Source organism: Onychostruthus taczanowskii, unplaced genomic scaffold (genome assembly GCF_017590055.1).
Source record: "Onychostruthus taczanowskii isolate IOZ18803 unplaced genomic scaffold, ASM1759005v1 scaffold71, whole genome shotgun sequence".
Taxonomy (NCBI): Eukaryota; Metazoa; Chordata; class Aves; order Passeriformes; family Passeridae; genus Onychostruthus; species Onychostruthus taczanowskii.
Window position 1 is genome coordinate 1,627,787 of NW_024504898.1, and position 26,742 is coordinate 1,654,528.

The 26,742-nt window shown below is 39.3% G+C and overlaps 1 protein-coding gene across 1 annotated transcript in view; it reads left to right on the forward strand.

Moving 5' to 3' along the window:
• DHRSX (dehydrogenase/reductase X-linked) overlaps positions 1 to 26,742 on the forward strand; it is a 162,783-nt gene that overhangs the window by 79,162 nt on the left and 56,879 nt on the right. Inside the window, exon 4 of the mRNA XM_041422120.1 lies at positions 23,609 to 23,710. Coding sequence (XP_041278054.1) covers positions 23,609 to 23,710 — 102 coding nt within the window. The remainder of the gene's footprint in view (positions 1 to 23,608; positions 23,711 to 26,742) is intronic.

A 26,742-nucleotide genomic window follows, 5' to 3' on the forward strand; every position in this document is an offset into this window, starting at 1 on the left:
TGAAGAGTTCTTCTTATTCTTCTGATGACTACTAGAGGCTGAATATGCCCACCTTTCACTGAAAAATCTGCCTGTGAATATACCAAACTTGCTTTTATTTCTGGAGTTTATTCTCCATTCATACTATAAATGCTTGTTTAGTACTTGGACAATGTTGACTTTGGGAGAATGATGTGGCAGTTCAGGAGAGATGGATATAATTTGAAATCTGGATCCTTTGATTATAAGGATTGATCCACTTTGATTGTATGTATGAACCAAAGAAAACTGGTGTGCTGGTCTGTAGCCTTGTGAAAGAAGCAATTGAAAAATAAAATTAGTGCATCTTTTAGGAAAAAAACCCATAGATGATGTTACTGGTATGTTTTCCCCCAACACACAACTGTATGTCTCTGTAATTGAGGAATAAAGAAAAATGAAAATTTTGAATAATTTCTGGTAATTCGTTTAAACAGAGACAGGCTTATGGAGGTGCACACTATTTTGAGCAATGAGTAATTGTGTAAGCTACACCTCACAGACGAATTTTGTCTTCCATATAACAGCAGGTTTGCCATCCTGTCTAACCGGGTTGCTTGGTAATGTTGAAGAGCTGATTTTCTGCTTTTGAGAGATTGTTTGAAAGCTGTGGATATGATTTTTATGTGTTTGGGCAATCAATCAATTTTACTGCTTGGCTGCCTTCCCAGCTTCTGGTTGCTTCTACTACCTAATTTTGTGATGAACAAGCAAATGAATTTTCTAATTGTATATAAAGAGAACTGTTCTGATTGTCATGTTTTGAATTCTTAACAACAGCTTAAAGTATTACAGCTGTATCCTATCAGTATATCATGGCAAGTCTTGCCAATTAATTTCAGTAATGAGTATGAGGCAAATGATACTGAAACCCTGCAGTACAGCTCTGACATATTTTTTTGTAGCTGTTTCCATGTATTTTTCATCTAATGACATTTGTTTCCCCCCAGAAGATGAGTTTCTTGAACTGTTTCATCACAGCACAGTGTTTCCAAAATCAGTTGGGTTTGAATTGCACTGCAGCTTCCAATAGTCTTCCAAGGGCAAAGGAGACTATTGATATGTTTGGTGGATGCTGACACAAGGAGCAAGGGGTTCTTTGCAGCAGAAGGAGGGTGCCTGCCCCACCGGCACCACGGGATACAGCTCCAGTGGCAGCACGCTGAGGAGCAGAGCTGTGGGTGCTCGAGCCCCAGCATGCAGCCAGCATCCTTGGTACAGGTGCGGGAACCGCCACGGGGAGAAAACATTCCAGAGGGATTGTTAGTAACCTCAGGAGGCCAGGTGTGAAGGAGGCATCATCCACAAATTCCAGACTGAAATTTGCTGCAGCTACAGCTGCTTCATTTGCCATCTGAATGTCTGTCACCTCCTCTCGTTTTCAGTTGCTTCATGTCTTCTTCGTGCTTAATCCCATGCTGAGGTCCATCACTTGGAAAAGCTCAATTAAAATCTGGCCAGCTGCTTCTCAGCTGCATGGACAGCATTGATGCAAAATGCTGGCTAGAAAATATTCTCTGCTGATGTTTCATTGGAAGTGGTTGGTTTCTGCGGGCAGAGTGAGGTGGCTCCAATGCGCAGAATTGCAGTTTGGTCTGGAAAAGAAAGAATAAAAACCCACCCCTCAAATGAAATACCTGTTAAATTACTTGCTTTGCATTAGAGTAATTGTACTGTTCACCTTAATAAATTGGGATAACCCATAGGCCACAAAAAGTAGGCAAGTCAAGCATTTGCCTTAACTCATTTTCTGTGTGCTCCTGGTAATTGTATGCATCAATCTCTTTTCCTAGGGAAAAAACAAAAAAGGAAAACAACTCTAAACCAACAAAAAAATATGATCAAAATAAGTGGATCAAAAAAATAAGACCCTGAGATTAAGGATGTCAAGAATGCTTACTCTGTGAAGTGCTGTGCAAAATCAAAGGAAGGAGAAGCACTTTAAGTCCCTGAAATCATACTTCAAAAATCAGACTTGCTGCAACAAAAAATATGTATGTATGTACATACATACATGTATGTATACACACACATAAGGAAATGACTGAAGAACTGTAGAAAGTGCCTTAAAAGGAAAATTAGGTGTTGGATCCAAGAATTGGCCAAGTGTATTTGCTTGTATTATGCACAACTCTACATCAAATTCCAAACCAGAGCCAGCTTGCATCCTGCCAGTTTACACCCCAGGCAAAAAATCTGTGTTGAGTTTCTGCCTGACCATGTAGATTTTCCTTGGAATAGCACAGTCTCTTGCCATAAATTTTAAGAGAAAAAATGCAAAAGGTACTAAAGCTAAAGGGCTGTTAGCAGCAGTGGGAAAAAGGCACAACAAAAGCAACTAAGAATATGTTAGGGAGAGCTGAAAAACAACTAGTTGTAATACAACATTTTGGATGGTTATAGCAGTGATTGTGTAATGTGTGGTCTCCTGTGAAGACCAGAATTAGATTGAAGAATTTGAACGGGGATCACTGGATGCATGTCCCTCAGTTAAAGGCAGATAAGGTCAAATGAGAAATCAGGTGTAATAACAAGGCTGATAAAACAAAATAAATGAAATTAAAAATCTCCAGAAGAGATGAAATTTTCATCTTGCCTAGTCATAGATCAAAATAGCTTTCCTTTAAATTAATGAGCTCACCAACTCTCTGAGAAAACTGTTATGAGGCGAATAAGAAAATAGTTACGTGGGTCAATGATTGTTAGCAAAAGAACAAAAGCTGGAATAGATAAGCAGGTAAATCAGTTTCATTTTTCAGTATCACTGTAGAAGTAGAATGCACAAAGAATACAGTCTCTCATGGATGATTATTATATTTGGACACAGACTTTTGCAGCAAACAGGAACATCACAAAACATCTCCAGCTACCACTCTTAGCTACCTTGGACAAATGTAACACTGGGAAAGTAATTTACTTTCATAGTACTCATATCCTATATGACTGCTAAAAATTGTCATCTGAGAAACATTTAAATACAAACATTTTTGTTTTCTCATCGTAGTTGTTTATTCTAATCCTCTAGGCAGAGTCACATTCCTGGATCCCTCTGACTTTTTACCCATTAATAAGCCAATTAAATTATGCTTTTATCCAACTGTTAGAGGGACCAAAAGCATTTTTTGGTTGTTTTTATCATTAAATTTCTAATGATAAACATGTTAAGTACTGTATCAGGTCATTGCATACAAGACTTGCAGTTAATGCATAATTAAATCTAATTTTAAAATGATTTCTGCTTGTTTCCTGTATGCATTTCATTAAAATTCTGTCCAACATAATGGAATTTCATTAAGAGAAAAATAGAAAACAAAGATCACATACAACCTATTTGCCATTCATGTGCTTAAACACGCCATGCATTTTCTACTCCATAAGCATGGGCCAGAGTAAGAATATGTTCACAAGTGACAGCACTGGTGTGCAGTGAATCCTGTGAGATCTCAGGGTTGGACTCACAAGCCTTCACGGGGTAGGGTTGGAGCAAGCTTGTCTATCCTGACCCTGGTCGTGGGTCTGATGGAACTAAGATGACCTCTTTAATGTGCCACTGACTGCTCTGGGATCCCCCAGGCCTGGTCCATGCTGGAGAGGGACTGGACAGAGAGGTGTAGGTTTAAATAACAGGACAGAGATTTGGGCCAAAACAGCCCAAATCTCTGTCCTGTTATTTAAAGATCTGACCCCACAGGGAGCTGCAGGAAGCAGGAGACAAGATGGTGAGTTGTTGGTTTGGATGTAGCAATCCCTCAGGAGCAGATGGATTTCAATTGCCCACCACAGCTTGCACAGAGCACAAGGGCAAGAGCTATCTGTACACTGGGAAAAAACCAATTCTTTCTGTGGCAGGTGCAAAATGTGAAGAAATAATGAAACAAAGCTTTAAATCACTGATTCCCTCTCCCATTATAACTTAGAACATGGTAAAGAGGGATATGATTTCACACTAGAAAAAAAAAGTCATGAATCAAAAGAGATATGATGTATTCATGGAAATTGTGATAGGACATTCACATTGGTAGGACAATGTAAAATAATGACAAAGGGAGTACAAAAATATGTAAAAAATCAATATTGTTTGTGTTAATATGGTTCATCAAATAGGAGTGAGAGAATAATCAAAAATGTTAAAGAAGTTTGCTGTCAGGAAATTAAAGTTTATTGTTACGACTGTGTAGCTCCAGAACTGGAGTTTGCTTGCCAGGAACTCAGCCAGGCCAGAGTAGCTGCAGGTCTGCTGATTGTGACTGGGACAGTGTGTCTGGAGTACTTTGATTCCTCTGATTAGAATGCAATTCAAAAATAGAGACTCAGCTCTCCAAGAGCTAAGTACTGTTGATAAAACTGGAAAAAAGTTTTAAAATAAATTATTACCATTAAAAAATAGAAGAAAAACCCATAAACAAACATCTGCCTCCCCAAAACACCCAACCAAAATCCAAATCAACAACAACAAAACCAAAAATATCATCAAAGAAACAAACCTCTATTGCCAAAAATCCAGCCAAAAAAAATACCCCAAATTCCAACCATCTTCATACTTATGTTTTCTAATAGCTCCTCATGGTCACCAGACATGTTTGAGAAGAAAAGTTCTTCAAAACCTTGCTGTTTAATTTATCTCCTTCCAATACAATTCAAGCCAAAGTAACTCCTCCAGTTTTATTATTCACATTACTACAGATGATTTTATGTTGTGGAAACAGTCTTCATTTTCTTTTGCATTCTTGACATGTTTTATCTGGTGTTTTTCCATTCAATGAGATCAGAAACCTTTACCTCAAAGTACTGTCCTTTCTTCTGCTCTCCCATTTTTCTTCCCCTACACCCCCAACGATCAATCAGACTAAAAAAAAAAGTTAAAAAGTTGCTGTGGTATTGGTGCTGACTCTTCCTATGTGCTCTGTATGGGTATAAAGAGCATTATTTAAATGTGAACTTTCCTGAGCCTGTCATAGTTGATTTTTCCATGGATTGGTGTGATGAAACTTAAACGAATTTTAATGGCAGATTTTCCAGCATAGCTTAGTTGAACGTCTTGGTATTAAATTTTAATCATCTCAAATGAAGATCTGTGTGGTGCAATGAAATTCAGCAGAAGTATGCTGTGCTAATAAGCTGCAAAATATTAATACTGAGATGATTTTTTGTCTGTCTGGTATCAAAAGTCTTCCCTGAGCTGTAACATAAAATAAGATTTTAGCTATAAACTCAAAGCTCATCTGCTAAAAATAACAGGAAAAGGAGGACATCTGTGTGCTCAGTGTTACTAGGATGACTAAAGGTGACAAAGAGAAGCCATGTCTCTAGCAGTTTAGACTTTCTCTGGAGAAGACAAATGATCCTAAGGTATACTTGGTGGTGTGTACCCAAATGAAATTAGGAAATTTTCAACTTACATTGCATTCGATCTAAAATACAGAGTGCTGTCCTGCTCTTCATGTCCAGTAAAATGAACTCCAACTGAAATGGAGCAGACTTTCTGAGGTAAACAGAGTCTGCTTTAACAAAAGAGAACTAAGTGGACTTGGTTGGTTTTGTCCAAAAATAATTAAATGTGAGAGAAGATGCTCTTGCTGCTCATGGATATGTCACTAGGACAAATAATGAAACCAGTAGAAGCACATTCATAGCAAAAGGCAATTTACAAAACCAATGAGGTGTAAACTAGCCATGAAGGTTAGAAGGTTAGGAGTTATTTTCCCATCAGCTGGATAAGTGAAATTATGACTTAGGCTTCCCATAATGCTGCAAGAAAAGTTGTATTTCAAGTAGAAGTTGATGAGGTTTTGATGGGATATGACACAGGACATGTGGCTATGCCCATGATTTGAAAAGGTCGGCTCACTCCATGCTCTCTAACTTTAAATTAAAATAGGTGGTTTGCGCATAACTTATTGAAGTAAGATAAAAGTAAGTCTCCCAATCCTTTTGCTGTCTCTTCCACAAACAGAAACCCATAAGGATTAGATCATATCTTGCATTGTTTATTATTACAGTGATTTCTATAACTCAACCAAGATTGGGGCTCCCATGCGTAAATAGAAGGTGATTAAAGAAACTTGCAATAAACAATCTATCACTAATTAAAGTAAGTCAACTGTTAAATTAATTTAGTAAATCACCATTGTATTTTCATTCTTAAGAGTTCTTAATAATTATTTTTCTTAGATCAATTTTGCATTTCAACAGAGAAATAATTAACTACAAGTGTATATAATTATTTTCCTATATTTTACCCTCCCTGATAAACACTACCACTTTTGCTTACAAAGCTGTTTGAAATCTTGGATTCAAGGAACTCTCAAACATTCAGATAGCACTGAATACCTTCCCCAGCTAATGCTACATTTTAATGGATTCATCCCACAGACTGCTGGAATAAATGTGGTAAGCGGCGAGGAAACGGCTCACAGGTTAGGGAGATGTCTTTTGCGTGGTCTGATGAATTTTTAATACTTTTTCAAAATTCATAACACATTCTTTTCAGGTAGATTGGGTAATGTGATATGTACGCTGGATTAGTAATTTTTCAGTTCCACGCTTTGTTGTGACTCGGATAATTGTACCATTTGTTATCATCACGGACGAGCATTCATATCTGTCGGGCCGTCCCAATGCACATTGGCATGCTCTCCACATTGCCCTGCAGAAATGCAGAGCTGTGAACAGATAAGGGAAAGCCATAGCATTTGCCACACCAATGTGTCATTATTTGACTACTTTGATGCTCTCACACGGGACAGCTTATCCTTTGGCTTCAAAGGGATCCCACTAAACTGTAAGTGCAGCAAGGGCCTACAGGATTCTCGCTATTTGTAGAAAGCAATCTCACCTTTTTCTGTTGTTCTTCTAATCTTGTGATGTTTCAAATATATAAACCATATTGCACATTAATCTTTGCTAGCACACCCGAATACTTAGGTCAAGGTTTTCCATGACCAGTGGCTTTTCTAGAGCCGTATCTTTTAAGGCTCTGCAGTCTGTGCTTCACTTTCCGAGTGTTTGAAAGTCTTCTTAAAATATGAATGTGATAAGTTTGTACAATATTGATGCTTTAACTGCTGCTTCTGTAAGTAAAGTACCTTTTTAAAATATTTTTCTCTAATTTCTTAATTTTTTAAAAATCTTTGCTGAGGTACAAATTGCTTTCACTGTTTTTTGATACATTTTTGAAAACAGTCTTACATTAAAGTAGTACAAAATCATTGCTTTGAGTTGCATCTTATGCAGACACGATGCAACTTCTGCTTATGTTAATAAAATAGATATTAAAATATCAAAACAATCTTGACTAGAGCTAAAGAATGTAATAACTTGGAACAATGCAAGTCAAGCATCTTAAATGGTTTGTTTTCTGTTAGAAATTTAGATCTCTTGAAAAGCATTGCCAAGCTGTAACAAGTCTTTTATTCCACAAAAACAAAATTATGTGGAAAGTGAATATTACCCTCCAGCAGAATTTAATTTCACGTTCCCCAAATGTCTTTAAGTTGTTCTCTGTTCTCTCCGGCTCAGGCTTCTCTTTCTTTTTCATTAACTTTGCTGAGGCAACAGCAAAGATGTCTTTAGACAACAAGAATGTGTTTGTTTTTTTTTTTTTTAATAGGAAATACTCATGGTAGATTTACCTTTTTTGTCATGACTTTCAAAGCAGTTTATCAAAGGATGGGTGTTAGAGAGCATGACTCTCCTATTCTCACTTCCCCTATTTTCTTTGGAAAGGTAGCCCTAAAACAAAAATGAAGGCTGAGTATGGTGGGTTGTTGCCCACACAGGCTGTTGGCATGTGTATTATAGCTGTGCCTATCAACACAGAGCAAATGAAATGTTCACCTTCACACTATGAAGTCCAGAAAATTTAAAGATACATTATCAAACAGATGCTGAAGCCTTTGGGTAGAGACAGCTGAAACTCTGCCTGGATAATATCAGGTGGATCTCTGCTTAGGAGATGCCAATGAACCTGCAGTTTGTACACTAAAATATTTTTCCAAGGAGACATAAAAAGAAACAAAGGAATTCTCCAGTGGTGTCATGAGCAACTCTCCAGCTCGTTGGTTATCATGAAGGATCACTACTGTTTTTCTCCTTTCTCATCAGAGGACAGGAAGATGTAACCATGTTTCTACATCTCAGGATAACCAGATCATGGAGAAGTAGCAGCATCCTTATTTCTTGCTAGTACTCATCAAGCTGTGCCACAGCTCACTGAGAAATCTTTTGACTCAGGAGTGAGTGAGTGGGGGTCAGACACTGTGTCACACAGGAGATCAGAAAGATGGGCTATACTGGTGTTATCTGAGCATTCCTGAATTGTCTTCCCACCTCACAGTAAGTGATGTCTTTTTGAGCTTTTTAGAAAGATTTTGAGATAATAATATATTATAATCATCCCATTTTAATTCAGGCCAAGGTTAGTATCATTTTCAGGCTTGCTGGACAGGGGATGATGTCTACCTGCTCTTAAGTGCATTAGAACCTTGTGGCACTATTCCATGCCTGTCACCCATGGAGAGCTGCTGCCAGTACCTGGGAGCAAGATATATTTCTCAGGAAAGCAGCAGCTGATGATTTCCTGTAAGCTCAAATCCCCCAAAAGAAGATTTTTTCTGGAGAGCATGGAGATTGGGAGGAGAGGATCAGGGAAGATGTGGGAAGTGAAGTGAGTGCGTATGAAGGATGGCTGGATTGGATTAGTTCTTCCTTTGACGATTTTGAAGGCTGAGCAAAGAAAATTCTTAGTTTTCCTCATCCATGAAAATTGTCAGGAAAAACAAAACACAAAAGTGTGGTACGGAGTGGAGTGATTCCTTGGGAGAGTACCCTAATGTTTTTGAGGGGCACATATTTGGATTTAGATACTATTTCTAATCCAAACAGTCATTTTCATATTAAAGCTATTTCAGAGCCCAAGTGGCATCTGGACACTTGCCTCTCTGCATCCACTAGCTACCACCATCGTTGCAGTGCAGATGGCAGTATGTCTGCCTTGGGGTGTAACCTATAATAGGGAGTGAAGGTCTGCAGTTGCCAGAAATTGAATTACCAACAGCCAAAGGTCTGAAAAAGTGGAAAAATTAAACAGAGATAAATCACAGAGAGCTGATGGCCGCCATCCAATTTGTCTGAAAGAACCGAACAACAAAGCAGCCAAGCTGCTAACCCAAATATATAATTTACCATTAAATTAGCACTCTACCTACCTAATAGAAATGTGCTGTTCCGGAGCTTTATACATGGCTAACCAAATTTACTTTTGACCCCCAAAATAACAGCTGAGGGAATCTGTGTCACTCCTATGAAGCAACCAGAGGAAGCACAAGTAACGCCAGGGCTGGGTCCAAGTCTCACAGTGGCCCCACTCCCCTTTTTTCCCAGGCAGGGCTGACTTGTTTTCCCAGGTGGGCATCAGCTCATCTGTTCTGCCCTTTCCTGGGTAGGAGAGGGAGGGCAGGAAGGAGACCTACCACCCTTCCTAGCACCAGGGTGGGTTGTACGATGCTTTCTGTGGCATTGGAGGCCAAATTCAGCCTTTTACAGATGTAGAGCTGAACCATAAATGCAGGTTTATGGACGCACTTTGGTGGGTGAGAATCTGCTAAAAGCAGGCAGTGTGGGTTTTATGTTATGACTTGCAACTCTAAAATTTTGCATCACAGACTTTTGATCTTGCAGCACTATTAATCTAGAGCTCTGCAGCAATTCAAAATGTATTCAAACAGTACCATTCAGATCCATAACTGCTGTTAAAGGTTGTCTGCTAGAATCTCATGCTCAAATGAATAAAAATTATTATCTGATTTTTTCCCTAATATGTGTGTGTGGGGTTATCTCCCCCAAAAATGCTAGTTTATCAGTATGCAGAAATCCAAAACCTTTATGTTCTCAGATCCAGTATACTGCCAGGTTCAGCTCTCTAAATCCCTTCTTCATAGTGTCAGGATCACAGTTTTCACTGAGTTAGGAATAGTAATCTATGGTGAGGACAATTTCTAGCTTTTTCATTAAGTAAATGCCAATAATATATCAGAAAGAGTAGGAAGAATAATTTCATACATTGTTAATTCCCTGCAGAGGATGCAAAATTTAAGAGAGGTTTGTTTTTCTGCATTTATTTTTCTTAGGTTAGAGAATGGGGGAAAATACATTTTAACTGTATTGAGTTATACTTGGGAATAAGCAGACTAATGAGAATCCATTTTCTCCCTCACCTCTCTTAAAAGCTTTTCCCTGAAGGGTGTGCACCAAAGGGAAAAAACAGTGCTGTGACTTTCGCCTTTCAAAAGATGGACATTCTGATGCTGATCTCCTCCCTGCTAAGGAGAGAGCAGGTGTGCAAAGAAATAGATTCATGCACTTCTTATGTGTCTAACTGTGCTATACATCCCTTTTCACCAATTAAGCAAGCTTGGCTGCCTTCACTGTAGTACGACTGACATGTTGATCCATACTTTGTGTCCCTTCTCAAGGCAAGAAATTCAGACCTGGAGAACTATCTCACCACCATCTTTTAAAAATTAGTTTAGCTAATGAAGTACCTGCATAAAGCCCAGAGACTGAATGGGAATGCAAAGACCTGTACAGGTAGTTCTTTTCCTAAAGCTGGTGTAAAGGGCAGTGGAAAAAGACTGTCGTGCACAAGTTGGATTTTTGAATAGGAGAAAAACTTCATTATCCTCTTTTTGTTCACCTGGTACCTTCCCCAAGATGCACCTTTAGAAAAAAAAATTGTTTGTTTTGTTTTTCTTAAAAGAAAGGGGGTTACAGGCACTTAAAAACATCTGTTTCTTTCCTAAATGGTTCCCAAATGAGTATACCTTTTCCAGGTGGATGTAGCCTTCCCAGGGTTATTTTTTCTAACAAAAGGAAGAATTTTCACAACATGTCTAATGAAAGTACTTATCAGCATGAGCCAGTACTGTACAATTCACAGGATGCATATTTCTAAAGGCAAGAAATATACAGATATCCAAAAGTCAGTTTGCCATCAAGAAGAATGAAAACACCAGAAGCACTGAACATTGAGATGGAGGAGAAGAACCCTGTGGCTCCTTGCTCAGCAGCTCTGGCTGACATTGCCTGAAATTCCAGGTCAGCATTAGCAGTGAAGTGCTATGAAAGATAATTGCTTTAAAGCCCCATTACTGACTAAGGACTCCACATTAGAGTGATCATGTTAAAAGTTCTGAAGGACCAGCAAGGGAAATGAGATGAGAAGAATAATAAAGCAACAAAACAAAATGGGGTGAGAGGGGAGATCTAAAGTTTCCTAAAGATGAATTCATCTCAAAGAAAAAACCTAAAGCTTTTTTTTTCTATGTGAATACATTCATTTAAAAAAAAATAATAAATACCTATTTGTATAGAAGTAAAAAGAGAAAAGATATGGGATCCAGTGTACAGAGCAGCCTGTGAAGCAGCAACCAAGAGACTGGTTCTATTCTTAACATTTTATTCTTCTGCACTTTTTTTTCCCTGTCACTTTGCTAGCCTGAAAGATCTCTGCAGCAGATTAGTAGCTGTGAGAGGTGTGTGATTTACAGAGTAGCTGCAAAGCTGCCAGTTCTCACCTGGGATGCATAGCTACGTTGTCATTATTGTAAAAATTATGATATCTTGCAGTTTGCTTAAGCTCAGTCTCAGTTACATGCATGTATATACACAATGTCACCAAAACCAGCCACTACAATTATCTTTACTGTCTTTGACTCTTGGGATGTGCTTGTCAATTAGAGTGTACAAAAGTATCTCAAATTTTCTGTTGAGAAGTCACAGTTATTTCAGAGGCATTCACAATAAGGGAGGAATTTAAACACGCCCTGCAAGACTTCTTATCTTTTTCCAGCATGAATTTTCTTTGTGTTCTACATATGAGCCTTTGGCAAGATTCTTCTGGAAGTTCTCACTCTCTTATTTTTTTTTTCCCCAAAGCTTGAGTATGGTGAATAACACTGAGTCATCTGCACACATTCCCTGTTCTCTGATTTTTTTCACCTATATTCTCTTTGTTCATTACTAGTTGAAAGTGAACACTAGGATTGAAATCAACTAACTTTTGAGGTTCGTAATGCAGAGGTTTTAATCTGAGTCAGTGTCCCCAAGCTTCTTTTGCAGTCTGTGGAGAGGAATAAATAGTTGCTAGACATGATTCATCTCATCTTAAACTAGATTTGTGAAACAGGTCAGATGAATCATATCTTAGAAGCCCTCTAAAGACCTAAGCTTGCTTAAGCATGAAAGAGAAACAGTCTCATGTCAGATCTGAAGAAAAAGAAAAAGTAAGCTGATGTATCTTGACTCTTGGAGGAGTGGGAAAGGACAGCAGTATTGCTTTGCAAGGTTACTGATATTCCCTTACCATAGCCCAGGTGATGTCCCAGGTATAGTTTGGCATGAACCAGGAGAAGCAGCTGCACCAGCAGACCTGTGTGGGTGGAATGAAGTGGGGCAAGGGTGTGAGGGGAGAGCAGACACCCCACTGGGTGAAACCAGGTGAGCTGTGATTAACCTGGCCCTAAATCTGAAGGGGTAGCCCTGGCCTGTTGCAGTTTTCCCCACCCCTGCTACCTGCTCCTGTTGCTCTCCGCCACATTTGCTACCTCTGCTGCCACAGGGAAGCAGTGACTTTACTATCCATGCAAAGAGTATCTCCAAATAAAGAGAGAGGAAAAAAAAAACCAAAAAACCACAACAGATTGAAGCTGGATCTGAGAGCCCCTCAAGCTTGCCTCATGAGCACTAGGACTGACATGAGAGAGAAATGCAGAAAACCTCTGGGAAAAAGGAAGGTAGTCTTTGTCTAAGTATGTTTTATAGATAGTTCTCATGTTGTATTTTTGACAACTCCAAGTTGTTCTTGCCTGGAGCTTGGAAATATTATTCCCTTTTTATTTTCTTGGACCCTGCAAGGTTTCTATCCTTGAAGTACTACGAAGCAGAGACATTATCAGCCTCTCTGTGGTACTGCAGGGGGTGTGAAGCAGAATATTTGCTGAGGTGTTTTTGCGGTAATACTGAAGCTTGTTACAAACATGCTTCTTCACACCAGAGGTTTTAATTTTTGTGGTTTTGAAAAGGTAAGCAAATATTCTCAGAAAATATATGTTCTTTTCAGGAAATCTAGCCAATGGGAGATCTGTTTTGCCATCACATAATGATTCAAGTCTGGCCAGGAATCAAAATTTGATGTTATCTATGAAATATCTAGACAGAGTAACAAACGTCCTATTAGGAGTGATTTATTTCAGATCTCCAAGTATATACTTGATATTGGCTTATGGAAAGAAGCTCCTGCATGACAGAATGGGAACATGCTGGTTGCATTCTGAATTTTGACTGAAATATTTGATACTTAAATCTAGAATGGCAGATAAAATTTACAGGACTGAAGGTTATGAGTCAGTTCACATCTCTTGACAATTACATCCATGACAGATGCCAGACCTGCACAACAATGACCAAATGGCCCAGCTCAGTCCTACTGTGGAAACTGAGGTATCATCAGCACTAAGCCATTGCAGTCCAAAAGCAGTCTTATTGGATTTGTTTGTTATTGTAGCAACTAAAACAAAATGTCAGTTCTACAAACGTTATGGCTCTATGAGTGTCTGTAATTAAGGCCCTGTTTTAGCAAACCCTTCCCTTTCTGAACAGCCTGTTTCTCATAGGACCTCGTGTAAATTCTCCCTCCAAAAATGTATGCATAGGGAATGTGAGGGCTTCTTTCACACTAAAAGTTAAATAAATTAGGGAGATTAAAGGAAGCAAGATTTAGGGGTGTACAGATATGAGCAAGGTATCTAATTTGAAGCTGGATTGAATTAGGGAGTATTTGGCTAGCTTGGAGAAAACGTTTTGAATAAATAAATAAATTTAAATTTCTTGTGAAAAGCCAGCTGTTCATGTAGAAAAAAAGTTCTGCAAGTTGAGACAGAAACAGCTCAAGATGAGTGCTGGTTCTTGTTTTAATCAGGATACTCATCTAATAAAATATTCTGAAGGAGAAGACTACCGGCAAAATGTTTTTAGCCCTTTTTTGGCATGTCTCTTTCATAGGCTTGTGTGCATCCTTGTACAAGTGAGTTGATATTTTAACTTTAAAGCTTTGCAACCCAAGATGCATTGGGAATGTGTAATTCCAGAGCAGAGGAACTGGAAACAAATGACAGCTCCATATACTTGGCAAAACTACACCAGTTTAAATCAGTTGAGGACTCAGCATAATCTCTAGGAAGAATCATGCTCCTAGCTTTCGCTGAAGTGCATTCTCTTTTTGTCGTCTTGTATAAGCCTTGCTGACTTTTATCTTTATTAACAGCTTGACTCTGTATTGCATCCAAAAAGCTCTTCACTTGAGTTTCAGTCCCGACAGAGAGTGTCAGTAGAGGACAACGTGTTGTGTGTGTCGCATATGCGCCGTGTATTTTTAGGTTTTAAATGAGATAGAAGTCACAATGTGGAGTTAAGCCATTCCAAGGAGTAAATGCCACCTGAGAAGAAAAAAAACCCCATGTCTACAATTCACAAAATGCAGCAATGAAATTTAATATAAAAATCTATTCACCAAGGAGCAAGAGGGAACTATGTCTAAAAGTATACAGAATCAGGGAGTAGTTTTGGTTGGAAGGGACTCTTGAAGATCATACAGACCAATCCCCCAGCAATGAGGGCAATAATAGTAGAGAAGGGTATACCATCTTCTCTTCTGACCATATATGATGAATCTCAGAACCTCACTATGAGCTCTTCTGTCCCCATGAAGCAGAGAGATTTTACCTGGACATGTCCTTTTGGTTTTGATCCTTCTGGAGGGAAGAAAGCATGCTTACCTGTTAACAGGAGGAAGGCTGTCTTCCTTCTTCCTCAAAAACAGATGTGAGAAGCCTTTGCACTGCGACAATTTTTTTCCCCTTCTGAATATCAGGCTCAGACTGAAATTATTGTGTCCATGGCCACATTTCTTTTCCCACCATTTCTTCACAGGGCTCTAAATGGTCCTATGAAGATCCAAAGTCATATTTCCTTTGAACTCATGTGAAGGCACAGCCATAGATACTCAAAATGGTGACAGAAGCAGTTCCAAACCAGTTCTTCAGAGGGGTGAAAACAGTCTTCCCATAGCAAGAGGGGAGGAAAACAGAGGACTTTGTCTCCCTACAGTCAGAACCCTGGATGGTGAGCATCTGAACTCATGAGGAGGAAACACATGAGGAAACTGTATATATCTACTATTGTATATTTGCTATTCTAAAAAAATCTAAGCCTCCCCAGTTGAATAATCTGGAGGAAATTTTACCCCCGGCAAGCTGAGATAACCTTTCTCACCCTGAGAGCCAGTTGTAGATCCCACTGCTGCCATCGTCTCCCAAGGTTACTTTTCTGACAAGATGATGGCAGCTTACTTCTTTTCAAGCTCTGGCCCCACTGAACAGAAAATGCCAGACAATATACAGCAAAGAACTGCTTGCATGTTTGGAAAACCTAGAGCATACCACGCCTGTATGAATGGTGCTGAAATGATAACATGTCTAAATTATATCCCACCTCGTGTTGCAGCCAGCAGAGCCACACTTGGGCATTTGTGTTGCTTTAGATGGACTCCTTCCCTTTTGTACTGCTCTTAGGTCCAAGTACTCTGGCACTGTGCTTTGTGAGGCTGTTCAGGGGTCTCTCCTGTGATGAGCTGACATTTTAGCAGTAATGGGAGCTGCTGGTAGTGGTGGAACTGGAACAATGTTCTTTTCCTTAAATTTTGTCCATTTTGATTAACCAGCCCACAGAAGCTACAGGGGTGGTTTTTGAATGTAACAAGTTAAAGGATCAAGGCCACACACTTCTTCTTGAAGTGGCTAAGCACTGCCTTAGCTACTTCCTTGCCTTAGCTGGAAGTAGCTAAGGCAGACTGTTCAGTTTCTGAAAGCCAATTCCTTCTTTTATTTTACTCTTCCACCTCTGAGAAAGAACACAGCTCCCAGATTAAGGTGTTTTCTCCCATTTCTCACTACAATGGAGTAAAGCTCGAAGGTTAAGAAATGGCACCCAAAGTGTCTTTATTTTATAGTAGCTCTTTGAGCAGAAAAAGTTCAAACTTTCATGAAGAAGCAAAAAAACCCCAACACATTAATTTCTAATATTTGCAATTTCTAGTATTTTGTTATATCTCCTTATGCTGTAAGAATGATACAGAGCTCTTGTTTCCCTGAACAGGCTGGAGGATGACACAGGCAGGCTGTTTACAAAGGCTGACATTAGGCACAGGAAGTTAATCTCTTTATTCTGCCTTTACAGTTAGAGGTGCTAGAAGGGATGACTCAGAGAAGAAGCAGCTGAATTTGGGTGCTCTTTCTTGCCTGCTGAAAGGCTGTAGACAAACTAGGCTGCCTTAAACTGTGAGTGTATCTTTTAATATAAAAAGTACTCAAATGCTATATCTTTAAATATGCTCACTATTTTGATCTGTGCCACTGCACTCACACACTTTGACAGATGGATGTCTTCAATTTGTCTTCTTCAGTGGTATATCACAAGTGTCAGCTTGAGCAGTAAAGCTGCTCTAGAGTTACCCATGCTTTATTATCTCTGTTAATAGTCTGTGAAAGATCAGCAGTCTGATAAAGGGCCACAAAATTATTGAGGCTAATAAAATACAGAGAATAATACTGGGGAGAACTTATAAAATGCCCAGCAGACATTGGTCCAAGGTCACATGTTTATAATAATTTGAAGGACTAGGAGCCAAAATTCTGCAAATTGTCACCATAACCACAACTGGAATTAAGCATGACCAGTGTCATGGGCAGGATTGCACATACTAATGTTTCACCCCTGTGAATCTTGGCTGCTGATACAGAATGGAGGAGACTATATAGTGCTTGTGGTGTAGAGGCCACAGAGGTCATCAAGTGCATGAAGGCAGGAGCATGGCATAACCAGGAGACACTGTGCTTGCTGTATTTATGTTGGCTGCCTCTTGTTGTGCTCAATATGCAGTTGGTTGGTGCATGCCTTACTTATCTGAAGGATTTTATTTGGTTTTGTTTACTGAGAAGTCCTTCTACAGTAAGCATTTAATGGTCCTGAATAGCATGCAGTGTTCTGTCATCATGCCTGTCTGAGCAGAACTTGCACCACAGCCCTTGTGTGAGTCCCAGACAATGTAGGAAAATTCTGTTAACAAGAGTTATATTTTGTAGATGGGGACTTTGTGTGCTGCTGCCCATACCCAGCTGGCAGAATTATAAACCTCAAGTTTGTGTCAGTGTAGAACCATTTTTGCATTTTCCACTGGCAGTAAAGACACAATGATGAAAAAAAGCAAGTAGACACCAGTCAGTGTTGCTTTATGTCTTCTTCTCATTACAGCTCATGGTCTCTTTTTTTTTTTCCTGAGGCTTGCTGCACTTCATTTTCACCTGCCACCTTGCTGACAGAGCTTCCCTAGCTCTGAAGTGCAGCATCTAGCAGATGGTAGGTTTTTGACTTGTCAAGGGTCCTTTCTGGTAACCATCCCCATGGCACTGTCCAGATTCTCAGAATCATGTTTAGGTTTTTGTTTCAGATTCTCAGTTGTTTATGAGCAGGACAGCATTTTTTCTTACTGCTGTGCAGATGCCAAAGTATAACCCCTCTGTGGAGATACAGAAACCAGAACGTGATGTACCTGTGAGATCCTTTTTTTGAAGATGAATACCTGACTAAAATGAGCACCATTTTTTATTCTCTTGTCTAGGAAGCATTCCTTGTTCCTTGGTGAAGAAGTTACTCTTCCTTCTGTTGTCTTCAGACACTGGATAGATGGGTGGCAAGTAGGAACAGGCAAAGCAATCCTTTCTGTAGTCCTCAGCTCCCCGCAGTTCTTGGCAGACTTGTAGCTTTCCTTAGAATGTATCCCCTGAATGTGTTTTTAACAAAGACATTGAAAGCATAACAGAAAACTGCTGTGGCATAAATACTAAAGGCAAGTAGACTTTGACTTATGATTTCTGCTGAAGCAGAGCTGTAGCTGTCCATAAGAATTTCAACATGGTGAGTTAGAGCTAAATGCATAAAAAATGGTAGTTGGTAGGTGGCCTTATCTCATCTTAATCTGATCTAAACCATGCCTAAGTGGTGTAGTCTTTGAGGGAATCATAACATTGAATTTTCGTGTGTTCAGATGATCAGTAAACATCTCCGAAGTTACAGTTGTTCACTGAAACATCTGTCCATTCTTTTTTACTTCTGAGTTTTCCTTCCATACCAGACTGAAATTCCCATTTCATGCTTTTTATGCCCTGTGATACAGACACAGAGGAAATGGGCAGTCACAGTCAACTGTGCTGATGTGGAAAGCAAAGAAGAGTAACTCTGGATGTGAAGGAAGGTGTGGCAATAGTGTGAAGAAGCAGGAGGACAGCAATGGGGAAGTTGACCCTGAAGGGGAAGCTCAGGGGAGTGTGAGCGCTCAGGGGCTGTGTCAGGCTCTCCTAACACTGGGCCTCCTCCTGGATTTCATGGGGCTCAGAAAGCTCTCCAGGAGCTACTAGATGCCAGCCATTCAAACTCTCTCCTTTTAGTTGCCATGACCAAGCAAGCAAGGGGAGGAAAATGCAGGAACAAGCACTGCACACGGTCTCAGCGGTGTCCCACATGGCAGCCAGCATGGCTTTGTGGAGTCTGTATGGGCCTCATGAGGTGCAGCCAGAAAACATTGTGCTGAATTCTTGTGGCTGGCTGAAAAGTTGCTGCACCAGACTAACGCATGTTTGAAAGAAAGCAATTAGGGAAAGCAGCAATTGTAGCACCATCATATACATATCTATTCATATGTGGTTAATAGCATAAGTAATTCTGGATGTCTTTTGGGAAATTTTGCTTCTTCAGTATTTCATTAGCTAATAACTCCCTGACAACTGAGTCATCAAATTACAATAAAAGAATAGAAAAGTATTTTTAAGAGTGAAAATGTTAGCCAGTGTCTGACAGTTATGGATGTACTTACTTTCACTGGAGAAATTATTTAGATAAGAACATGGGACACATCCAGATTGTGTGAAGGACAAAATATGGGCATGTCTGTCACTACAGAAGTACCTGAAAGCAAGTAGTACAGGAAAAGGAGAGATAAAATGGGGTAGATTTAGAAATCTGAGTATTTCGGTAGCATTAGCTGCAGATATTCTTTCTGTAGCTTATTTTGTTTGTATCTTCTACTCTCTATTTTTGTACTTAATAGCATACAGAAAATGAAAAGAACTAGGTAGTTTTGAAAACTTATTAGATTATTAAACTCTAAAGCAGAAAGGCCACTATTGTGGTAAAAGACAAGAATTTTGGCATGTTTCAATTTTCTTGCTGTTAATGCACATCTTCTTTTTGTTCATACCTATGCTATAAGGAAAAACATTGACATTCTTGCTTCCCTGAAGTAGTTCTAGTTACATCCCTAGTTCACAATCCAGTTTGGTCATTTGCTCACATTATTAAACACTGGTCTTTATTAACTAATAATTGTTGCACTAAATAGTTTATTTAGTTGTTGTTTTGCACTGGGTGATTGGAAATGTGCACAGAGTAGTTTTTATATTGCACTGAGTAGCTTATGGTATATCACATGGTTTGTTACCTCTTTCCCCCATCACATGGCCTTTCCCTCACCCACCCCAGTACCCCTGGTGATCTCTTCCTGGGTTCCCCTCCCGTCGCCACTCTTCACTGGTATCCCATTGCCTGTGGACCAAAGTTCCCTTACACCAGAGAACGCTTTTTCTCCCATGTGTCTGTCCATTGTGTGTTTCTCCTGGAATAGAGAATGTTACCATCTGGAGAAGAGCGCTTCTCAATCTTTTACTTTTGTCTATGAATTATCATGCGGGCATGGGTCTGTAGCTGGCTGGAGTGAACCCCAACAGCCTGTCAGAAACTTGGTAATACAAAATAAGGCATCAAAAAAATTGTTATGCTTAGTATATTTGTGCATGCTTCAAAATAGTCTAAAAACTTACCATTGTTCTTAGCTTCTCAATTTGTAATTCTCCAGTATACTGATTTAAAAAAAAAATCACCATGGGCCAAAGAAGAAACTCAGATTCTGCTCAAGGCCCTGCCTATGAGTCAGCACACGGCTGGGAGCCAGATTTTGGCACAGTTTCTCAAGGGGAGCGGCGCCTCGGTCAGCGCGGTGCTGCGCCAGTGGATCCGCCTCCCTAGCAAAGAGCTGCCACGCACAAATGAGCATCAACAAGGACTCTGGGCCTGTGAGCAGAAAGAAAGTTTGGGGGTTGGTTTGTTTGTTTGTTTTCCTTTCCGAAGCATGTTCTGATCTTTTGATGGCACGTGCTTTACAAATACTGAATTTGATGACATGCTTCCCAAGTAAGCAAGTAAATAAGTTTAGTAATGATAGCCTAGGCCTGGTGTGCCATTAGTCTGGGCACTGTACAGTCCTAATGAAGGACAGCATTTGTTGTGCAGAACTGGAAAATTAAGGGAGGGGAGATCAGACAGCTGCAGCAAAAAGTTAATTATCAGGAAGGATGAGATTGTGTTGGTCAGGCTAAAAAGCACTCTCTTGGCACACATTATCTAACCACCATTCTTGTTGGCAATGCAAGGCCAGATAAGGAAAGAGATTAAAATTTAGGTTAGTGGACACCCTCAGAAGTCTGCTTTTCTTGCATATGTAGTGGCAATAGAGTCAATAATGTTGTGAGTCCATACTGGTGATGGAGAAATGGTTGAAGCCTGCACTGTGCCACAAAATACCACAGCTGATGAAGGCCTAATGCTTCCTGTACCAACAAAAATGTTTTTGTACTGAAAGTGACTCTTGCATTGGCAGTATGACTGCCTCGTAAGAAGCAGGTCATGCTTGCCCTAATCTCTTTCCTTGATGAGCTGCCTAATGAAGTATAACAACAGCAGAGTCAGCATAAATCTTCATCTAGATCTTCACTCATTGTTGCACTAATTATTAATAATTTATTATGACCAGGTTTTGGATATCTGAGCAAATACAGTGCCATTTATGTGGTTTTATACAGCAGCTAGGCTACAGGAGGAATGGCCTGAGCAACACCGACAGAAGTTAATAGCTTCTGCATTTCCTGACCATCTCCAGGTGCAGGGCCTCAGTGAAATTAAAGAAAATTGCTGAGTGCCTAGAGGTCTGCAGAGTGATCAAGAAATTGTCCACTTCTATTCATGGGACAGTGTTGTTGAAATGGTATTACTTTAGAGCCACTTTGAAAAAAAATGTATTTACACTGTCTTATAAGTGGAATCTAAGAATTCTTGTTTGTTTATTTGTTTTTTAATGAAAAAGGCCACTGAATAATTTATATACATTCACTACGACAATTTCAGAGGACTAATATTGTCTAGGTTCCAAGTAGATAAGGATTATTAAAGCTTCATGTTAAGGGAACTAAAGAAACTGTTCTCCTGGAAAGAAATTAAATAACAGTTGTGAATTTCTTTTTTTATTTATCTTGTTGTTGTGCCTGCAGGCCTTTCTAATCTCTTACTGTAGTGACATGCTATAAAGAGGCATTATAGCTCAGAGCCTTGGTAGGGACAGGATAAACATCCCTAATGGAGCAGGGAAGAGAGTAAGAGGAAAGGTCTCGTATTACAGCCTGCACTGGAGCCTATTTATCCAATAGTTTAATCCTCCTATCAGAAAGGTGTTTTTGAAGAACTGTATCTCTTTATTTTCCCCTTCTTTCAAAGGCTGAATCTTTTATAAGAAGAGGTGGGGGACCCACGTGCAAGGAAGGGGGTGTCTGCTCCTTCCTGTGGAGCACAGGGCAGTGGCCCTGGGGCCAGGAGGAGGGAGGGCAGCAGAGAGGGGGGAAAACATGGTGAGACTCTGAAACTCCAGTCCTTTGATGTGGTGGCCAAAACCATCCTGGAGACAGCATCTGTGCAGAGGTTGCCACAGCTTGGGAAATCTGGGAGCTCACTGAAACGAAACAGAACAGTAAGGACACACCCTGCAAGGATAGAGTGAACAAGGGGAGAGGCTTTGTACAGCCTTTAGCTTTCTCTCTGATGTACCTAGTCATGGAAGCTTGCTCAGTATTGTTTGACTTTCTCAATTTGAAGCACCTTTTGCTCTTCCTTGGAAAAGTCACTTTATGGAAGAGGTTCAAGTAAATCCACCTCAGAGCCCTAGTGCCTTGGCAGGGTGGAGTTGACAACAGTTGGCTGACTCGGGCTCCCACAGTGACAAGTAGGAAACCAGAAAAGAGACTAATATCTGTGGTAGAGCATCATATAATCTTCCTTAAAACATAGCCAATGCTGAAACAAACCAAAAGCCTGGCATACAATATATACTTTTTAAAAGGCTAAAAGAGTTGGACAAGGTCATAATTTTCTTTCTTTTTCCTCTTTGCAGATTTTCTAAAGAATTTGGATTATTTGTGTGGGGACAGCTACTGCTGTTGGCAGGGGGCACTGCTTCTTTTCACTTCATAACTCTGGTCATGGCTTCATGCAAGGAAAGGAAATCAATGAGGCAGTGCTGTGAGAGCCTGGGGTTGAAAGCTGAACAACTGCAGTAGGAGAATTTTAAGACCTGATGGGTTTAAAGCTGCTGGGGGATTTAAGTAATATTTTTTTTTATTTTGACTAATTAATTTTCTAGCATTCTAGTGCAGGTCAATGGCTGAGTAATGCTTTGGACAAAAGGACGGATGCCTGTTTGATATGTATTTTCTTGTCAACAAAGACATACTAGAATCAAATATATCTTGAGTCTGACACCCTGCCCCTTGAGCCATCTTGTTGGTGCAGTTGGATTTCCAGCCCCCTGCCACCCTGCCCTTTGACTGACATCAGCAGCGTAGGCAGGATGCCACCCACAATATTCGTGTGAGCTATGGTCCTCTCATATCACACTGCCATTGCCAAAGCCAAGGGCCAGCACAACCCTTACCCATGTTTAAATGGCATTTTCATGGCTGGTTGTTGCTGGACCTGGATACCAAATGTCCCTGGATGCCCATAGGAGCCACAGCATTTCTTATGATGCTCTATTTTCTTTTAGTGATCAGTGGAGTTGCTGTGTTCAGGGTGTCCTGCTGCTCATCTCTCCTACTGGCAATAAAGCTTTGCTTTATAAAATATTCCAACCACATATATTTAGCAGACAATCTGGGGAAAAAACAAAGGACAGCATATTTGCATGAGGAGCAGAGGGAAACCTTGCAGTGTCTGATGTGCCTTCTCCGCTCCCCATTTGATTTCCAGCTGCCATATCCTGATCATCTCAGCGCTGCAGCACTGTAGCTCCTCTTCTTAAATGGCAGCAGTAGTAAGAACAGTACGGCTGGTGCATATTTGCTTATTTAATGCCCTCCTTCACCTCCTGACAGCCACTTTTCCCACATTTGCTCTGTGAAGAATCAATAGTTTAAAAATAGAAATGAAGGGAAGAAGGAGAAAGAAAGAACCTGAGTCCAGCTTCACCCAGGATTTTGAAAAGTTTGTTTTCTTTTTAAAACTTTTACTCTACTAGTGATGTTATCACAGGAGTCCTTGTTGATGTCTATGTGTCTTTATATCATTGTAATTGACTTTGTTTTTATCTCCTCTTCTCTCCCAGTGGAGTTTTTATACTGTGATTTGGCTTCCATGAAGTCTATACGGCAATTTGTGCAGCAGTTTAGAGCAAGGAATTGTCCACTCCATGTCCTGGTGAATAATGGTGAGTTCTGATTTTTTCTTCACATATCTGCAGGGGAAGATGAGACAAATGGAAGTCTCGTCTATCACTTCAGATTTCAGATATATTATCTGAACCACACAGCAGCTTACCATAAAGCTGCATTAACTGTTATGTCGTTCTAGACTTAAATTGCATTTTTTTTGAGAGATTATTCGGTGAGGAGTCTGAACACTTCAATGCCACACCAGCTTATGTTGTTATTGCAAGTCTGGTTCCTTTGCTGTGATTTTTTAGCTCTCCAGCACGAAAAAGAATATAATTATACAGGAATCTGAGCACCACTAAGAAAAATAAGAAATGAAAGAGAAGTTGTACTTTATAAGAAGTATAATAAGAAAAAATAAGAAAGGAAAGAGAAGCCAGTAGAAAATCTGTCCTTTCACTTTTATTTGCTTTCTCTCCCCTTATGTTTTTTCCTGTATAAACACTTTTTTACTGTGGGTGACTGATGAGCTAGGCTGGGGGTTTAATCCCCTTGAAATGTAATCTGGCAAATTATCCAGCAACCTCAGAGAAGTCACTGCATCAGATCCAGGTGCTACTGGAAAGCTGTTCATAAAACTGCATCCTCAGTGGTCAGAGCATAAATTAAAAGGACCATACTTGTCTTGCAATCATACAATTATCAAATGAATCTAATTATTTTTAGGGATTTTAGCTTTTGTTATTCACATACTTGCTATCTAATTTTGTATTATGGTCTCAGTATTTTTGGAAGCCAGCCTGTACAATAATTTTCTTCCAGAAACCATGCATGCTCTGCATGCACTGTCCTAAAGGGGAATTTTCACCTGTGTATTTAAATAGGGGAAAAACCCGCCAGCAACAATTTAGGTTTCTTTTAGAAGTTTGCTGCTGTTATATGCTGCTGTTCTTCTTTTCTCAACTATTTATATATTTTTCTATTAAGACATCCCAGAGAACATTTTCTGTTTTCCTGTGCACACTTCCATCCTAGTGAGAGCAAGCATGCTGTAAATAAATGGGTTTGTTATATTCATTGGTGCCTTAAAGAGCTCTCAGTAACAGAAGCAAATACTGCAATAAAAATTCAAGTGCTTTTTTATTTGCTGATTGATATGAAACATTTGTGAAATGTTCAGTTAAACATTCATTTTTCTCTGATTAGTCAAAAAAGCCTACCATTATTATTTTGCAATAATTAGAGGTGGATATAAAAGCTAGTTATAGTTATATTTAATTAGTGAGTATTTAAGCCTAGTTGCAAAGTCTTTCCAGATTTACTTGTAAACATGCAGAATAAAGACTGTTATACAGATGGGAACAACACTATTTGAAAAAACAGCATTTTGTGGGAAAAGGGTTTTTTAATTCTATGTACCCATCAGGCATCCCCTGCCCTGCACTAGTTTTCAGTATGAGCAAAGCCAGCATTGTCAGCAGGGGCTTGAAGGTCAGTTGGGGGAAAAATGAGGAGGCTGAAGCAACTGGGAAGCCCTCTGGAATATGGGATTTTTTTCTGCACTAGCTGCTGCTGAATTGGGTTGGATGAAAATTAAATGTGTCTTCTCATCAAAGAGACAGAGTTGTGAGAAAATGGATCTCCTAATGTTTTTAACATGTTATAAGAACAAAGAGCGTAAGCCCAACACTTCTTTTAACAAAGGAGATTGAGAGTAAAATTTGCCTGCTTCAGTCTATTTTTGCCTTCTTTCAGTTGAAAGAAAGCCATTTGATTTCACTTATGCTTTTTTACCAAATACAGTTGGCAAGAGAAATCTGTTGTTTGATAAAATCCTTTTAGAATCTACAGTGAAATGAATGGTCCAAGTCATTTTTTTTGCCTTAACAGAATCATGTCCAAAGTACAGGTAAAGAATTCCAGAGAATTAGGTTAGTCTCTGGCCATTGCCTGGCAATGACTCCACTTCTGAACGCACTTTCCTACATCTATTTTCTTTTTTCTTATGGTCCTTTTAATTTGCTTTTGTAAATAATCTGTAGAATTTAGTTTTGTTACTAGTGAAAGCACATTTTCACTAGTAACTTTTGTTTCATAGTGAAAGCCCAAATGTTTCCTTGCTACATAAGAGAAAAATGGACATACCTAATAGAGGAGATGTGGCCTGATGCAAAAACCACCAGTACTGAGCACAGTCAAGACAAGTGCTGACATTTGGGCTATCTGGTTGTCTTTTCTCTTTCCCTTTCCCTTCCTCTTTTGTCCTTTTTTATATTTTACTTTTTTTTTGGTTCCAATGCACTAAGGAGGATGATTCAGTCCACCATGGACTGCAGAGCTGGAAGCACTACTCTCTCCAAAGCCTCATCACAGTTGCCTGCTCCACTGCCTTTCCCATAGGTTTTGAGAATCAGATTTTGTATGCATCCCATGATACCTGAATCAAACTATCAGCAAGCTAGTAAATTTTTTTTATTTCTGTCTTCATAAGACCAAGCATTTTATTATCAGGGCTGTACTCTTCTGTTACATTTAGTGTAAAAATGAAAGAACTGTTACAGTGAAATTGTTGCACTACATACTAGCATTATTTAATTGCTTAAATCTAAATATTTTAAATTGATTGATGTAATCATGTGCATATGTTAGTGAACTTTCCACCTATTATCTCATGGATATGTATCCTGTATGAATGTGAAAGTGTATGATATTCATTGAGGATATGTGCAAACCTGTCAAACAGCCAAACACTTGAAGATGACTTGACAAAAGTTCAAACATATTACAAGAATGCAAGCTATGAAATTTACATTAAAATATTATTAAAGACAAGGGATTTCATGTGAATTACTGTCCTAAATAAATAATCAATACTACATGTCTGACCTAAGATTGTTATGAAATTCAGCAGTTTTTAAGGCCACTGGTGATTTTTTAAAAAATATCTCTTCATCACTTGCTCTCTAGCGCTTATCTAAGTCAAGGATTCAGTTGGAAATTAAATTAATATTAAAATCCTGAGTTTTTAAGTATTCTCCTAGAGCTAAACATCCAGGTCCCACAACAATCATGTGAAGTTTAGGTATCC